Source organism: Semicossyphus pulcher, unplaced genomic scaffold (assembly GCF_022749685.1).
Source record: "Semicossyphus pulcher isolate SPU_LCO1_2020_fin unplaced genomic scaffold, fSemPul1.0.p SCAF_13, whole genome shotgun sequence".
NCBI classification, from domain to species: Eukaryota; Metazoa; Chordata; class Actinopteri; order Labriformes; family Labridae; genus Semicossyphus; species Semicossyphus pulcher.
Window position 1 is genome coordinate 8,003,508 of NW_027211637.1, and position 18,971 is coordinate 8,022,478.

General features: G+C 42.3%; 1 protein-coding gene across 2 annotated transcripts; it reads right to left on the reverse strand.

Annotated features, from left to right (window-relative positions):
• Window positions 1–1,262: 1,262 nt before the first annotated feature.
• Window positions 1,263–18,238, reverse strand: LOC138590388 (protein FAM110A). 2 transcript variants are annotated; one of them, XM_069661018.1, is made up of 3 exons: window positions 18,098–18,238; window positions 4,485–4,903; window positions 1,263–4,128 (listed from the first exon to the last, which is right to left on the reverse strand). In XM_069661018.1, exon 3 carries the CDS (start codon window positions 4,125–4,127, stop codon window positions 2,733–2,735), a length of 1,395 nt encoding a protein of 464 aa, XP_069517119.1. In that variant the 5' UTR covers window position 4,128; window positions 4,485–4,903; window positions 18,098–18,238; the 3' UTR covers window positions 1,263–2,732. The 2 variants fall into 2 exon arrangements, with proteins under 2 accessions (XP_069517119.1, XP_069517118.1); XM_069661017.1 differs by lacking the exon at window positions 18,098–18,238 and having other exon boundaries at window positions 4,485–5,044.
• Window positions 18,239–18,971: the final 733 nt, after the last annotated feature.

An 18,971-nucleotide genomic window follows, 5' to 3' on the forward strand; every position in this document is an offset into this window, starting at 1 on the left:
TCAGTTAACGAGTTAACCGTTGCTATGGATGCAGCTCCCACTGTGAGTGTGATGGACTATTTTTAAATGGAAAACAGAAATATAATAATTTTTTTAATTAATAGAATCATTTCTAAATCAATAATTTGTGTCAGGGTGAGACAAGACCCTGATTTTGATCATGTTTTTGTCTAAACTTTTGTCTTAATGTTCTTTGTATGCTTGCATTTTCAATGTTGACAGCTTCAGTATAATGGATAACCCCTTTTATACCCACTCATTTAACACCCCTTATCTTAACAGAGTGCATTAAGTAGGAATTCTGTTATCATTAATCCTAGGCCATATTTTGACATATTTTGGGGTCTGAATGATTAATGGGTACAAATCTTTTGGAATCCTCCAGTAGATTGCTTCAGCCCGCAGCTGTGAGATGGGCTGTAATAGCTGCAATGTAATCTTTGAGGCCAAATGTTTTTGCCACTAAGGGCTCAGATCGTGTCTGAGAACATTACAGGGTGGATTCCAGCAGAGATGTATGTTTTTGATAAGAACAGATCCTTTTTTGACTAGAACCAGCTGTTCAAATTGCTCTCTTCAAAGCCACCAAACTCCATTGACAAAAACAGAAATTTTACCTGCAGAACATGGGAGTGCTGGTCTACCTCTACCTGGGCTGGTAAGTTTTTTTATGTTGCTGTGTTGTGTTGGATCCAAGATAAGTATATAAAACACCAAACAATTTAAAGAGAGCAATGGTTGTTTCTGGAACTGTCTATCTCTTTGCAGTCCCCTCTGTTGAAATGTTGTCAGACATTTGAATTACTATCTGAACTGTTGTTGGCAAAAAGATAACATTGCAGCCATTATAGCCCATGTAGAGGTCTGAACATGGTAAGATGCTTGCATGAACTCTTGGGAGGGGGGTTATAGCTGCCAAAGACTTCCAGGCTGAAGTCAGTGGGCATACTGTCTTAATACCACTTATGCAACGAGATCAAAGCAAATAAAAATCCAGGGTTGCTGTGTGTCAATTATTGGTGCTGAAATAAGATTTACAGGCCAACAACACCTGCCTCTGCTGAGCTGGATCTGCACCAGTTTTTAGATAATGAACCAAGGCCCTGGCAGCAGCACTTCATAAACTCCCAAAACACTGAAGGAATCAAAGGAGTGGCTGTTTGCAGCCATGTGCTGGAACCAGGTTATGCCATCACTATTTTCACAGTCAACTTTAAAGACCCGAAAAATAAGAAAAACAGGGAACAAAAAGTAGTCTTACATTTTTTATTAACTGTTAAGAATTCACCATGTTGAAGCATTTTAGATCTCTCACTCGAAGACTCTTTGGGCAATCAGTGCCGGATTCAACTGCACACTTTGTTCACCATCGCTGCTGTGATGTTCTCAAGCTTTCTGATTCTGTTACTATACACAGCTCTTCATCTACCTGTGATAGGTACAGGTAGGAAGAGGAAGTCTAGCTGGTGCATACCCTGAAAAGTTAAAAGAAGTAGATGCAGGGTCAAGAAAGTGTACAAGGGAGACTGGCTGTCTATCTTGCTCCTGCTGTGACAAACAGGAAGTCAAATAAATACACAATAGTCTCACTTTACTGTAATTGTAGTAGATAAGATCAGATTGCACTTAAGAAAAAGGATTTGTTATCCAATATTAAAAAATACATTTTCCAAATTGGTCCATTTTCGTTTTGCCATCTTCCTGAGACACTTTCAGACCCACGACATACAGTACTTATACACCATAGATATCTATTTTCTATCCATAAGTATACTCTTTTCTGTCTTCTTTTTACCCATCATTCAATCTTCTTTCCATCTTTGTGGAGGCAAAATAACTCTTTTCATACGACACTTACTTCAACCATCCACTTCTGAGATCCTCCCTCATCATATGGCTTACTCTCTCATCTGTGCCAAGACGTACATAATAAACTCTTGCTGCGCCCGGTGTAGCATAATCCAAGATATGTGACAATGTTTCAGGTGCAAACACAAAACTAGACCATGTAAAAGCAAGATATACAGACGGCACTAAGTGCAGCTGCTGCCATGTTTACTGTACTTGACCTGAATGTGCATCTGTGTCGTGACGTGATTATCTTCGTGAGAGTATTGTGTGTGCTTTGTTGGATGAAAAACCCCTAAAACAAATGTATAAAAACGGCAATTGCATGCTGACATAAATATGTATATTAACAGTCTTACAGCCAAAAGATTTCTTTAAAATACAAATGTGTTTATGAAAGTTTTTATGTGAAGTTTCACAGTATCAACGTGGTTCTCTTCTTAGCTCGTTCACCAGTCACTACGACATGCACCAGAGTCCCTTGCACTTTGTTGCCAGTCCGGCTTTGTGCTGCAAAGATCTCTGGTACACACACACATACATACATAAAATAAGTACCTTTACATGAGGAACAATAATCACAAGCATCCTCTGCCTTCATTCTCACCATTATCATTTATACCATACTATTATTGCTTTCGTATACCAATATTGTTTTAAAGACCTAGTGAAAAGGAAGGGAAACGTATGTCCATCCAGTCCAGCAGGGAAGCAGTCCTGACCTGCAGCCCGGATTAAAATCACTGATGTGTAATTTCCATAACAATGTGATGTAAGGCAGCAGAACATGAACAGATGGGCTCCCCTTCTTCAGACGTATGTATGCATACAAAAAGTAGTGCTTCCCTGTTTTTGCTTTCAAGTCTTTTCAAGTCCTTGTTGGTCTATACGTTAGAGACAGCATTATTAGTATCTCGTGCTTGACGGATGCCGTATAGCCACTTGATGACTCGAGCGTTCCTCTCGATGACCGAGATGCCGTAGGGGACACGTTCGTTAGCTTTGGCTGGCGAATCCTCATCATCCTCATCTCCTCCATCCTCCCTCACCCTGTCCGCCTCCGAGCTTGGCGTACTGACACTACGGAGCTTGGACACCGACACGATGTCGGAGTTTGCTCTCGTGAAGAGTTCCACTCCGCCCATGCCCTCCACCTCCACCGGGTCCAGCCCGCAGTAGTTGAAGAAGCGCTCCAGGTCAGCTGTGGCGCGGGAGTAACGGTCGCTCAGGTCTGACTTGGAGCGGTGCAAGGATGGGTGCTTACGGGATGATCCTTTGGAGCTGGCGTTAGATATACGGGTGAAAGCGGGGGAGGCTGGAGGGATCATGCCTGCTCGGACCAACATGGGACTGGGCGGCGGGTAGGCTGGAGGAGGAGGCAGGGTCTGGGATGGGGTGTTGGGCTGAGGTTTGGGTTTGTTCTGAGGAGGGGGAGGAGGAGGGACATTTGGGTGTGCGACCTGTCCTTGAGCAGTCTGTCTGGGCCTTAGTGGGGGCTGCAGCTGAGCCCTCTGAGGCTTCCTTATCTCAGCCTGAGGTCGAACATCCACCCTGCGCACTGTCACTGAGTTAGGGGAGCTGTAGAGCGCTTGAATCCCAATGCGAGGTGCCCGTGCTGGGATAGGGGGTGGACGGCGGGCTGGTTCTGCTTGAGTCTTGAGGTTGTTGTTGAGTGAAGAGGAGGTGCAGGAGGATGTGGATGATGAGTTGAGGATGCAGTGATTCAATGGTTTGAGGTTGTTGAGGAGTCGGTTATTTCTCTCCTGCTCTGCTGACAGGCTACTGCCTATGCTCTTAGCTCCGGATGAAGGAGACGATGAGGAGGGGGAGGTGGAGGAAGAGGACTGAGAACATGGCACTGGTCCATCACATACATCATTGATAAGATTATTGAGAATATCCAGGTTAAGAGCAGGTCCTCTCCTTCCTGCATGTCCCTCTCTACCGCCTCCGTTCTCCACATCAGCTGGACATCGCTGAACTTTGCGGGCTGGGGGAGTGCTGATCTGGCACTGGAGCATCATCCCCGGAGGAAGGAGAGGCTTTCGGATGATTGGTGGTTTGATGGGAGCCTGGCGGGTGAGAACTACCTGCTGGCTTTTTACGTATTTGGCCTTGTCAGCCTCTAAACGTTCAACAGCGCTGAGTTTACGAGCCCCAGGATCCGCCTGACGACGGAAGTAGTCCGGACCCTTGTTAAGTATCCTGAAAGGCATGGCAGAGGTGAAGGGAACCCCGGCCAGATGGCCGTCTGACGGCCGCAGCGTCTCCACCGGCATACTGGAAGAATGGACAGAGAAAGAGAAACATTTTCAGTCAAATGGTTTTTGGAACAGAATTATGTGCAAAGGAAGGACAAGCAAGGGAGGAAACGAGGTGAGAAAGAGAGTGGTTCACCTTCTTATTGTTTCAAATGTTGCGAAAGGTAATAAAAGCAATCACAATCTTGTGGACATAAGATTTAAGTTGGACTACAGCCAACATTGGAACTGACAGAAGGAGAAGTGGGTGAGAGTGGAGCTCCCACATGTCCTCTCTAAGCTTAAGAAAAAAGCTCTTTTGTATTCTCTCTTTTCTTCCCACTCTCCCCCCTCTCCTCCCTCCCTCGCACCCAGAGCCCCCTTTAACTTCCTTACCGGTCGCTGTGCTGCTGCTGCTCTCACTTCTCTTTTTCTTCCTCCTTTCTTTTCAGTCGCCCCTCTTGCTCTTTTATCCTCAGTTTTTCCCAGTTCAGGCTTAGGAAAAGGCTACTTGTAGGACTGGGTCAGTCGGGGTCAAATTCCACATCAGGCCCACTTCTGTTAGCTCAGTGGTGACCCAAAAGGGGGTTAGGCTGCAGATCGGGGTCAGCGGTCAGCCACAGAGCAGCCGAGGGGAGCTCTTTATCCAAAATGCAGGTCTGGTGTATCAGCTGGCAATGATCCCCTGTAACACGACAGCCTCTATGATCCTCTCCCCAATCTCTGTCCAACTCGTCTGTCAAGCCCGTCCTCCTCTCCAGCTGTCATCTGACGCAAAAAGCCGGTTGGCTACTCCGCCACAGAGCCCCACAGTCCTGGAGAGGGTTAAAAAGAAGTCCAAGTCAGATAATAGTAGAGCTCTCAGTTTTCTGTTCGCCTCTCATTAACAAAGCATCCACACACACTGATTACACACACACACCCACACGCACACACACACACTGCTCCGGCTGACAGACAGGGACTCTTTTGAACACTGAAGTGGAGCAGACGGGACAGGCTTTAATATCGAGTCTGGCTCCTCCCAGCCGGCCAATCACACGTCAGGCCGGGAGCCTCAGCGGGGCACAGGGGGCGGGGTGGGAGGCAGGAGTCGCGTTTGCATTGGTCCAAAGCGAAAGGGATTCTGACCAATTGGACCCCTCCCCCCTCAGAGCACAACAAAACACAGAGCAGGGTTGTAATTCAAATGAAAATTCTTTGAAAGGGAGAGCGGTGGGGGGGTGGGGGGAGGACAACGGTCAAAACAGCTGCAATTTTTTTCATTGACTTGCATCAGGCTCAGCAGGGCAACATTGTGAGAAACGCTGACAGTCCACACAACTGTTATTATTTACCTCTTTGTCTTCATCATCACATGAAGGCAAATTCTGTGCACAACAGAGACAAGGCAAACAATAGAGCAACAATCTTAGTCCAATTATATATTTCTAATTCTGCTTTAATCGGTATTTTAAACTTTTAGCTTGTGCTATAAGCGGAAAAAGTGTCTAAAAACCTGGCTTAAAAATTACAACAATAGCTCAGGGACAGAGAAACAAAGACAGATGGTGAAAGTTTTCCCTGCTTCTTCACCTTAGCACCAGTTAATTCTGTTATTTCTCTCAGTTTTAGGAGTTCAAAGCGCTGCTGACACACACAATGTTCATTTATTTCCCCCTTTTTTTCCAAAATCTAATTTCCCTGAAAAACAATTCTCTCCCCGCTCCCCTCTATTATTCACCACGGCTCATCCCTCCCCCCTCCTCTAAACCGTTTACAACATTACACTCCAGGGTTACATCACACCCAGACAGTGGGCCTTTTTCCCTTACTCCTCATCCTCACCTCCACCTCCAACATATCTATCTGCACATTTGTAATGAGTCTTTTTATAGCCGTCTTCCTCAACATGTGACCCTGTTTCCCCCACATCTGCCCCCCTCTCTGTCTCTTTCTCCCCTCTCATCCCTGAAAAACAGACCAGCAGCAAGGAGAAAGAGCTAAAGCGACCATGACAGCTTAGACTTGGACACACACACTTGCTTTTAAAGGAGCTGCACACACAGTCCCACAGTTTGCTTTCATCTTAACCATGTGACACACCAAGGAAGAGTTTAAAATAGCTTAAATTACAAACACATTTGCATCACCGAAAACAACATGGAGCGATCAAAAGCCTTTAGGCAGACCTCGAGGGAGCACATTTCGGGGAGAGAGAGAAAAAAATTACTATTGTGGAAACAGTGAACACATCGTGGAGAGAATGATGTGAGTGACCAAATTAAACAAAGGAGAGACTGTTCAGTTAGTTTCAGGTACAGGAAGACAGAAACCCACTATGAGACTATACGTACCGATGACATCATCACATTTGGGACTTTTGGCTTATCTAAAGAATTTAGATACCATCAGTGACAGACACACACTGTACATTCTTATTATTATTTAGTAGTTAATAACATAGTCGTCACATTAAAAGACCACTCTAGTATCACCCTTGTAAGTGATTGTAGGACAATGTTATAGAACAATGCAATAATATTGGCCCTCCAACCCTGCATACATGTGGGGCTGGAATAATCTTAAAAACAATTCTCGACTTGGAAAATTCCCATAAACGTCCCCTCGAGTCCGAACAACAACACTGATGGTTGGAGAAAAAGTTGGTACACTACTTAATAAGATGACTAACTTGATGCCATCTTACGCAGAAACATGCCAGAAAAAAATAACCTTGGGTAGACTGTATTCTCAAAATGTATAGATTATATGTTCTTTGTAATTAGTTGTATAGAATTGGGCTGATTAGCTGTTAGCTGCTGTCCATGTAGAGTTAGCTAGGTTAGTTCTGAGCAATAAATTACAACACATCTTCTTTGCATCCATAATGTTTCCACATTATGATTTAAAGCTTGTTAACAACAAGTCCTAAAGACAAACCTCTCAAATAGGGAAATGAAAGTGTCCGAGGAGCACATGAATGCAGGTTAAGAATTGATGGTTATGGTAGTAGCGGTTAAAGCAACCTTGAGCTGCTAGCCACCAGCAGAGAGCAGGAGAAGGCTACAGAAGTCTAATAAGCTCACTCTTTCTCACTCAACACCCCTAAATGTTATCATTTTAAACGCTTGTTGTCTTAGCTCCAAATGACACTTCCTCAAGCCAGACATTCATGTGAAAATAAATAAAATTCCCCTTCAACACACAAATGAATGTTCATGGTTTGTCTGTCAGCATATGATGCAACACTGGTGCGTCACCTGCTTAAGAAAATGTTTGCATTACAGAAAAAAATTAAACATTGGGTGAACTTAAAGAACTGTTTTCATTTTATTCTCTTAAGGTATGGGTTATATGTTCTTTGTTATTAGTTCTATAGTATTGGGCTGATTAGCTGTTAGCTGCTGTCCATGTAGAGTTAGCTACATTAGTTCTGAGCAATAAAATACAACAAATCGTCTTTGTAGGGTCTATTTTATTTCCACTTTACAACTAAGAGATTGTAAACACAACAGAGTCTGAAGACAAACCTCTCAAATAGGGAAACGGAAACGTCTGAGGAGTACATGAATGCAGGTTGAGGAGTGATGGTTAGGCTAGTAGCGGCTAAAGTAGCCTCAAGGTGCTGGCCTCCAGCAGAGTTTAGAAGCTGCGGTTTCAGAGGTCTGATACCCTCATATCTTTCTCACCTAACACACCTATATATTTTTTCATTTTCATACATTTATTCCAAGCCAGAATTTAAGGAAAATAAATGGTGGAGTTCCCCTTTTACCACACAAAAGAATGTTAGTGGTTTATCTGTCAACAAGCCCAAGATATGATGCAACGCTGGTGCGTCACCTGCTAAAGAAAATATTTGCACAATACTTCAGTAAACACACAAAAGACAACAGTAAAAACTGGATCAATCCACTGATGTTTTATAAAAAACATTATCCAGCCTGGAAAATGTTTAAATAGATGTTAAACATATCTACTAAAATAACCATTAAAAACCTTGTCTTGAGATCCTAATTTTGAGCAGCTACTGCATTTCTCTTAAAAAGTCCTTGTTTGAAACCAGCTTGGCCTCTGGCAGCTTTACTGAGAATACATCCACCAAGAATGAAGTTGCTTACATGTTGAGTTAATAAGAAGAATTAATATATGCATATGTACCTCTGAATCTGATCTCTGTGCAGTTTGAATATCTTTAGCTGTGTTTATTTGACCTGTGTATTTTTAGAAGTTCAAACTTCTGTCTTCTTCTGTTCTTCTGTCTTTGTTTCTCTCTCTCTGACAGTGTCATGGGTGATCTGCTATGTACAGTCAGGTAACACAGACTGGATCACAGGATTAAAGTTATCAGCTGAAATGGGTTTGTGTGGGCGGGACTTAGTGTGTGTATGTGTGTGCGTTTGCGTTTGCATGCACACAGCTCTTGTGTAATAGTTAAAACCTAAAACTGGCGCTCCATTATTCCTCAAACAATCAATTCCACTTAGTGTTTACATCATTCATCCACAATAGTCATCATGTTAAAAGTGTGTGGCAGAAACAGGGATGGAGCTTTCAATGACTTTATGTGATGGTATGGTAAACGCGGTCAGGCCTATATGTGTTCAATTTTGAGACCATTACACATCGAACTGGGACCTCTGTCAAAATATTTGTGTCATGTCTTTGGATCAGAACAACAGTCCAGACAAAGGTGGGCAGTTCCTTAAGAAATTGCTCTTTTTGTTGACGTGAAAAAGATCTTTATCTGGACTGAAAGGATGTTTTTCTGTAGAGGCCTGTGTAAGGCTACCGCATGCTAAACCTGAAATGGCTGTGGTTTATGTGACCAAAAGTTTGTATTGCTTCTGGTAAAGTCTTTAAGGATGGGTTTCTATGAATGGACACATAAACAAGCATTACTATAATAACTTATAGCTATTGCACTGAAGCGGTTGGTTTCAGTAGGCCTTTTTTCCTGGAGAATCAAGATTCTACGGGAGGTTTTCTCTTCTTTTCCCAAGTAGTTTCTTTTGAAAGAGATTTTTAGGAAAGGCTTTTTGGTATTGTGGGAATGGAAAGATTATTTTATGACATATCTCCATTGTCTATACTGCTTGCTTGTCCTAGTCAGGGTTGCAGGAGGCTGGAGCCTATCCCAGCTGTCATTGGGCGAGAGGTGGAGTACACCCTGTATTGATCGCCCATCAGTCACAGGGCTGAAACATAGAGACAGACAACCTTTCACACTCATGCACACACCTATGGGCAATTTAGAGTTACCAATGAACCTAACGAGCATGTCTTTGGACTGAGGGAGGAAGCCGGAGTACCCAGAGAAGAACCCATGCATGCACAGGTAGAACATGCAAACATGCGTTCAAACTGGGATTCGGCCTAGGAACCTTCTGGCTGTGAGGCAAATAAATGCAAACATATGGACCTAAGGGTTGTCTTAAGTAATATTGTCAGCCTGGAAAGTCTATTTCTGAAAACAGCAGCTATTGCTTCAACTGTACAAGGTCAAGTAGGTTAAGGCATTTCTGCAGTGGTACAAATCTGTGTGTGCAGCAGCGTTGTACCTCTGCCTGCCACCAAACACTGCAACATGATCAAGCTACATCATGACCGTGTGTGTGTGTGTGTGTGTGTGTGTGTGTGTGTCTAAGTTAGAAATAACTCCCTGCAGAAACAAAAACATCTCCAGTCCATCTTGTTTTTCTAACTTTCCGTCTTTTGCTTTCCATTCATGTTCTGTACAGCTGATTCCTCCAAAGAGACGTGCACACCACAGGCCCCCGACCACAGTGACAGACAGAGGAATGATATTTTTATCCCGCAATGGAAACTTGCTCGGTTCAATTATCATAAAACTATGCTAACCACCGAGTTAGCATGACTGCTTTAACATTCAGCTTTCCGACCGCCATATTAGCGGGTAATGATGTTTCATGATGTCTGCTGTGTGTGAGAGAAAGAGATTGTGTTCCACGTTGCGTGAGCGGGTGAGTCATATGTTAGCAAAGAGACAGAGAAGAGGGAAGATAAAAGTGTTTAGCTTTATTATTTCATCTTTATGACCAGAAATGTTGCAGGGGGGATGCAGGGGAAGCTCCAGCTGACAGGAAGGGATGACTAACTTTGACCACAGCTGACTTTGGTAACCTACAAATCAGCCTGCTTATGACTAATTATAGGGAGAGCTAATGACTGGGAGCAATATGCCTTTCTGATATTTTCTAGCTTTAAGTTACTGAGTAACAAATATCACTGTCCTCTACAAAAAAACAGTTCCTCGTTTGTTGCTGTTTACAAACGAGAAACGCACGCCACGTCTGAATCTTCTTCCTAGAAAATTATCTGCGTCATGTCAACAAAAGGAACTCTAAACACTGAGAGAGAGGAACAAGTTGGTTCATGTTTGTGGGTTCTGTGACGCTGGTTTGTGCATCCCAGTGGCCTTGGTGTCAGCGGACACTGACCCAGCAGAAGAAGGGGTAGATAACACAATGAGGAGACTTCAGTGAGTTCTATTTCAGAGGTTTGGTTGAGCCATAAAACAACTTTCCCCCAAGCTGCAGGGGGCTCAGTATCTCCATCAGAGGCAATGTGCAGCTAGATACAAGCAAATAAATATTTTTGTATTTAGAGATAGTTTTTAGAGATAAATGTTCTTTGGAAGAGTCATCTCAACCCCAAGCAGAGAGAGGGAGAGGGGATGTTCGAGGGCAGTTAGTCAGCAGTGATTCTCTGGTTTGTTGCCCATTGAAAGGGACGAGCAGGAAGCAGTGACGCATTTCACAACAGGAAATGTGGTGGAAAAACAAACAAACGCACTCGGCTGGAGTGTTTGTCTCTGACTGTGTGTGAGTGTGACTGACCAGCAGGTTGTCCCCGTTTTATGGTGACCTCAGCCCGGCTATTTCTGGGCACTTGGACTTAACGTTTCACCCCTTTGTCATGCTGCTCGACACAATGCACTGCAACTGTTGTAAATTAATCGCACAATATAGATGGAATGTATAGAGTGCCACGCTAAACTCACTTCCTTTAAGAGAAAGGAGTATATGATTTTAAAGAGTCGATATTTCTATTATTTCTGCCTTTATAGAAATAAAGGCAAACAAAGGTCACTCTTTGTAGGAAATCTTAGTTTGAGAAAACAAGCCAAACTCAAAGTCCACTTTCTAGCCTTTTCCAGAGCTTATCATGCCTAGATACATACACAGATGTATAAGCATACAGTAGTTCAGAGGTCAGCGGGAATACTGAAGAACATACCACAGCAGGGATTCAGTGTCAGGCTCAGACAGTTTGGCTGGTTCCAAATAGTTTTCACAAGACTAAGAGTGGACAGGCATCCCAGCAGCTCTGGGAGGCTTTTTACAATAGACTATATACAGATTAAGTAGCGGACTTAGCCACTGTGAAGGTTTTTGAACCCCCTTTTGAAACCTCAAGTTGGGCTTGGCATGTTGGCTTTTGGAACCAGAGGGGACCATATTTGGGCTGCAGTGTCAATTACAGGTACTTTAAAGTGTACCCTTCTTTATTGTTGATTTTCTCTAAATTGGACGAAAATTTGCTAAAATAATATCATGCTGTATGGAACATAACTACCAACCTTGACCTTTGACCCAATCGGAAAATGTTTACAAAGGTATTACGTCAACTGAGAAGTAGATGGAGTCACCCTCTGCAGGCTATTAGAAAGAATGCAGGTTTAAGGCACTTTTAAACCAAGACACTATATCCACTTCTCATAATCAGTCTATGGTCTTTACTTAAAGTCATGCTTTGAGCTAGATGCTACATTTATAATCTCAGCGTGCTAAAATGTGCAGCATGCTAATATTTGCTAATTGCCACTTAAGACACAGTAAAGCTGAGACTGTAAAAAAAGAAGCTGTATGGTACCCCTGCCATAAGGGTCAAGAGACAGGCAGGAAATATGAGTTTTCCATAATGTGAGTGTTATCATGTCTGCCACATGAACACTCCCCGCTTAATAAACTCATTCAAGCATCTTCCTTCTATCTTCTGGTCGAATGCTGGTCTAATCTGATGGGAAATACGCCTGTATCTGGGTATAAACCTATTCTGCTTTGACCAACGACAGAAGCACCAGCCCATCACCCCACTGGGACACTCCTGCTTCAGTTTTAGTCAATAAAAAGCTTAAAAGAAGAGTTCAAAAGGTTATCAGCCACTCCCCTCCAGGGTTGATTCAGGGAGCTCCACAGACAGTTAATGAAGACAGAGAGGAGAGCACCAGAGCACCAGATCTCACAGGCTTCAACCCTTAATGACCTGGTCTCACCATACAGTCGAGCGAGCAGGCACCAGATCTGGCCATGCTGAGACTGCTTACATACAGGAAGTGGAACAGCTTGCTCTCATGCAGTTTAGGCAACCTGGAGCTGAACACACTCGTAACTGTGGAGATGTCAGTGGACGTCATGAGCAGTATGGTGATTGTCCCCCATCACTAAACAGAACAGCACTGTCTCTGCTAATAAAACTTGCAGGTTTGTGGGTCTCAAAATCTCCTATAGGACCTTTGAGGGACCTCCACCATCGATGTGATCATCGAAAAGGCCCAGCAGAGGATCAGTGCCAGTCCATTCAGTCTCTGTAGCTCGATTACTGTGTGGTTTAGATTGGCCACAGGAACAGACAGTCAGGACTGTGGAAAAAATGCCAACCTGCCCTCCATTCAGGAAACATCACTACAGACCCATCACACCCTGCACATCCTGTTTCAGCTTTCTCTGTCATTCTTGTGTGACTAGCTTGACAGCTTTAGCTTGTAGCTCTGGTTGCAATGACTGCACAGACAGTGCAGACAAGTGGACCTTTACATCTACCGTAAAATTCAGTGTATAAGACGCACTTTGAATTTTTTTTTTTCTCATCTTAAAAGTTGTCTGCGTCCTATATACCTGTGCAACCGATATACCAGTACAAAATGCAGAGAGAGGTTATTGTGTTACAGTATTTCACCCAGACGATGACGCTATCCGGTTGTTAAGTGGTGACTCCTGGGTGACTTCACATCTCGATATTAAACTGTTTCCGGGTCTGAGCCACTACAACGCCTCCTATTTACAATATGCCGCAGTGCTGTTTTCCGTGCTGTTTTCCATGCTGTTTTAAGCGATCATGATTGTTGCCAACGCTTTGTCGGGGACATGCACCGTCATGATCGCCATTACCGCTAGCTACAGCACTGGTAGCTAGCAGGATTGCAAACTAGACATGGCGAAAACAGATGGTAAGCTGTAATTTGTGTGTGTTTTAAATGAAAATAAATTGAAATAGTGTTGAAATAACTTGTATACATGTTTTTATTAATAAATATCTACAGAAAACCTTTCCCCTCTAGGTAAGCCCCAAAAACATATATTCTGCTGTGACTTATATTCCGGATTTTACGGTAAATAAATTGCCTACCCCAACTTTAATCATCACTCTTTCACTCTACACTATTCCTCTTTTGTGTTCTTGTTTACAACATACAGAAACACTTTGACTTGTATAGACATTGCACATTGTCATGCATTGATGGTTGTATATACATACAGCTTTATATAGCCTACTTTTTAGGTATATTAATATCATTTGTTTACCTACTTGTATGCACATAATGCTTCAGTGTTTACGTTCACCTTTGTTCAGCTGTGTTGTTTTTGTCCTATACTATGTGTATATTTCTGTGTGAGTGCATTGAGAGGAAGTCAAAAGGTCAAATTCTCACAATAAAACAATAATGTGAAGCTGATTGTGACTCTGAAAAACAGCTCTCTGCAGGAGGAAGAACTCGACTGTCATGCCTGACTGAAGTGCCGGACTGCAGCGTTATGCAACTCTTATGTCCACTAGAGTCTAGACAACTTCACAAAAATAAGCACTGAACCATAAGCAGTTATTATAACATCCAGCTCCATCTTTGTATGGCCCTCCCCCACTCTCTTCATCTGCTTGTCTCCCCTTAACCCCCACCCAACCACCCACCCACTCACTCCACCTCTGCCCGCCACTGTCTGCGTCTGTGGCCCCAGGAAACACACACACACACACACACATCCATGCACAATTACATCCAGGGGTGGGATGAAGGGGGGGTCTAATGAAATCCTGTCTCATGTGTTTATGTTAACTGTGCATCTATGGATGTAGACGTCCTCATATCTGTGTGTGTGCTTGTGTTTATGTGTGTTTGTGTGTATGTCAGGGGAAGGCTTTTGACTAAGTAGGTGGCTAAGTCTTCCCTCAGGAAAATATAACCCAGCAGCACAGACAAGATATTAACATCTGTAATTGGCCCACGTTCCCTAAGTAGAAAAATATGGGTTCGGTATAAATTGCAACAATATCAACACAATACAAAAACTGTCAAATTCTTAACCACTACTTTGTGTTTCACAGTAAAAAAAAAAGTTGTAAAGGCGATAAAAAAGCAACTTTGCATGTCTCAAACATCACTGTCAAACATTTCTGTCACTGGAAATGTAGTTGATCAGTCAACATACAATCCCGAAAAACTTTCCTTTCCTTTGGCCCAACCAGAGCTGAGCAATATGGCCTATAAATAATATCCACTCCCACCTGCAACCTCAGATCCACCAACGCCAACCTCCTCACCCCTCTCACCCGATCCAAGCACCGAACTCGGGGGGGACAGAGCCTTCTCCATTGCTGCCCCCTCCCTCCTGAACTCTCTCCCCCAAAACCTCAGACACTCTCCCTCACTCCCCTCTTTTTAAAACTGCCCTCAAAAGCCTCGTAAGACATAATGAGGGATCACAGATTAAAAGCAGATTTACAGTGTTTTAATTGGTTTCTTTTATATACATATATATTTAACTGTAATGTCTGTACTTTGATTGTTTGCTTTTACTGTCTCTGCTGTTGTGTTCATATCATTTAAAGAGCCATTGAGTACCTTTAAAAGTGCGAAATAATAAAAATGATTTTTTTCGTTATATTTGAATATTTTTAGCTATATCACAAAACATAATTTATTGCTTTATTTTGAAAACTCTAAATGACTTAATAAATGTTACATTTCTAATTCTCTTTGATGCCTAAAATCATAACAGTATGATTATTATAGTACTTCCTGTAACATACATGTGCAATAAAACACTATTTTTTATAATCATTAGTTGTTTGTTTCGGAACAATTTTAAAATTTGCATGCAGAAACAGTAAATAAAAAGTAAGTTACATTTCAGAAAATAGTATTGATTCATACCAGGCAACTGTAACAAAGACAACATTGTTAACTTTTAACTGAAAAAATTACAAGAGGTTTAGCTGCCTCTTCATCCTTATACAGAGAGAGTTAGCTAACCTTAACGTGTATCAGCTCTATGCTGAAGCAACACAGCAGGAAGGTAAACAGAAAGTGCAACGTGGTGTTGATGAACACATTCCAGCGTACGGAGGCGTGGAGGCAATCAATCACACACTGCTGTCCTCAGTCAGCTCCAGAGCCACACACACACGCACACACACACATATACAGTGTATTTACGGCGGTCACTTTGGGGGACATTGCTTAGACATTTCCTGGTGACTTATCCTAACCGTAACTCTAACCACTACTTTCGAAACACTTATTTAAACCACTGACTTTTGTAACTATAACCTTTCCAATTTTACATCTTTTAACATCTATGGAAATAACAGGATCATTTTTCACTGTGATGACTGCGGTGTGACAAATATAACGTGACTGATTGATTTAGCTAAAAATGTGTCCTTATCCTTCAGTCAAGCTGCCTCAGATTGTTGGTCTTGCTGGTATGAATGTGTCATAGGCTAAGACAGACCCACACACACACACCTCGTTGGTTGCAGTCACATGTACAAATACACTCACATGCTGGGCTCTTTCTCCAACCCTGTTCTGTCAATGATTACCTTTCCCCTGACAGAGAGAGGTGCTGCAGGTCTAAAGAGCGGAGATGTAAAAAGTAAGTTTCTGTTTGTTTTAGCCAACGGCTTTGTGTGATAAGCACTCACCATTTCTGTACCTCCTATTCGCAGGTTTGAAAACAAAAGGAAAACTATGAAATTAAGAGACAAAGACAAAAAGCAGATGGGCTTGTTAAACGTTAGATAAACAGACAGCTTTGAAACACTATTGTTTCTAACTTAAACAGTCTATAGACAAATCTGGCACGGATCAGTCTAATTCCTGACCATATCACAAAACTGCTCTGTGACTGCGTTATAACAGGAGACATTTTAAAGCACTCAAAAGGCCGTACCATCAAGTCGTTGACCACAATGGCCAAAAGAAGAAATGACCACAATATATTTTGGTATTTAATTTAGGTGAGGCTATAAGGAGTTCAAAATAATCCACAAATCATGTGGTTTTGCTAGGGAGCGAGGAGACGGCCTCCACCTCGGGAAGCTTTGAGACGCCATCCACCTTAATTTTGCCAGAGTCGCCAAAAAGCGACACTGACGAGCAGACTCAAGAAAGTGATGTGTTGATCAATGAGTTGTATTTTGAGAACAAGAAGGACTATATTTGACCTTTCCGATGCATGTATTTATGCACGTAGCTTAGTAGCGTGCACCTGTTACTACCTAAGCGTAACAACCTCGCCCCACCATTTCGCCTGTGTGAGTTTTACATTAAAGAAGAGGCATGGGGCGCCCTTTGAATGTCTTCCCGAACTCTCTTCTCCCGATATTTCCTGTCTATCTTCAGCTCTCCTATCAACAGCGCCATGGGTGTGTGTGTGTGTAAGTGAAGTTTGCAATATTTGCTTACACACCGCGCGTCTTTTGCTTCCCCAACACTGTAACGCTGAGTAAAATTAGGGAATCGCTGTGACAGCACTATTGCACCATTGTGTGATTCAATGTAAAAGTATAAAGACAGGGGGCGTCGGTTAAGCTCAGTGGTAAAGGCGTGCACCCCGTATTTAGAGGCTCGTTCGTTAACGTAGCAGCCCCCGGGGTCAACCCGGACCCTCGGCCCTTTTGCTGCATGTCATCCCTTCTCTATCTTCCTGTATTTCTGACGCTATCCGCTGTCTTATCAAAAAATGGCAAAAGTATTGTTTTCTACGTAAACTGTTGTATATTTTTCAAATTGTTGACGGAGAAGTTTTTTCTTCTTCTATTAACTCATTACAGTATATTTAAATTTTGTAATGAGGCCTAAAACAGGCCATAGTGTCTCTTTGACTCATCAGTAGTGTTTGCAAATGAGTCATACTGTATGTGTACATTGCAAATTTCATATGTAAGCTGGATGAGTGTTTCTTTAGTCTGGCCCTGGGTCGCCTCCAGGTTTTAGACGTGTCCTCGCTGCAACTCATTTGATTCAAATGAACATACAGAGAAAAAAGTAAGTTTGAACTGCCACCTGAAATAATGAATTGGTAGAATTTTTTAAGTCTCTTTTATTCCACTTTGTTTTGCTTAATATTGTCTAAGTATTTGGTTGTTGGTTATGAGTTATTATACCATCTGTTCGGTTGTTCTGTCAAAAAATATCCAAAAACATACAAACTATATCTTCTAAATCAAACTGTCACAACACATTCACTTGCAGCATGCCCCACAGTTTCTCACCCTTTCACAGCTGAGCGGGCTGAGAAAATGAAAATAGTCTTGGAGCAGAGCTGCCAAATGTTATAATCAAGACCTGTATTTTTAGATCTGGCATTCGAACTCAAGGACGGGGAAGCACAGGCAGAGACGCAGAAAGAGACAATGGCTCCCTGTGACTATTTCATTTGCTTTGTATGCTTTTTCAACCTGACACAATAAAGACCCTCTTTTACATCCTTTGTTTAAGATATTATGAGAACACATTAACATAATCGTGCCATAAAATAAGACATATTGACAGAAACAATGTGGTCGAAACATAACTCTGTTAACAGTTAGGTTTGCTGTTGATACCTGCCAGAGCAACAAGCCCCCACCCCTTTTAAAATCCACATTCACAAGCCCATGTCTACACACAGCAGGCGCTAAGATCTACTCAAACAGGACAGAAGGTAAAGTTTACTTACATGATCTACACGAGTCAGGCTGTGAGATCTTCAGCTGGATCTCTTGAGAACAAAAAGTTAAAATGCAGCAGAGTTGTGAGTTGCGCTGGAAGAAGCAGGTAGGATCTCAAGCACAAGAGGCAGAGTGCCGGTATGCATGTGGTGTGTGTGCTGCCTGTGTGTGAGAGCTAAATGAACAGTAACATGAGAGTCCTCCTACTGCTGAGGAAGACTCCGCCCCCTCTGTGCAGGAGCAGGAAGAGAGTCAGGAAGCAGGAGCTTTTCCTCACAGTCACATGATCTTCCCGACACTCTCATTAATCTGGATTTCTTTTGAATTTGATTTCCACCTGTGACACCAGCACCTGTAATGCACGAAGTGGAGACAATGAATCATTTATTCTTAAAGCCGCTGATGTACAAGAACATAAAAAGTTATTATCACTAAGAAACAATCAATACATACACATATAATAGATCATTTTAAATGTGTGAACAGTCCACGATTAGTATTTTCTTTTCATTTGAACTATTTTTTCTCACATTATTCCAAACTGCTGCCGATTCAGCTGCTTTTCCTGGTATATTCACATTTTTTACCCATATACTTCACATTTTACACCACTTCTTATAAGTATAATTATTGCAAGAGCTGCAATTGTCAGCTAGATTGATCAAAAATGACAGAAAATTAATTGATTAGATAGATTAAATAGATTGATTAATAATCTAATAACCACATCACCTTTGTTTATTCAAGCGAAAACACAAAACAATCGTTCGTTCAAGCATCAGAAATGTGAATATTTGAAGCTATTTTCCCTCTTGTGGCTTTCTGACATTTTATGAACAGAACAATTAATCGAATAATTAATCAGCAGATTAGTCAATTATT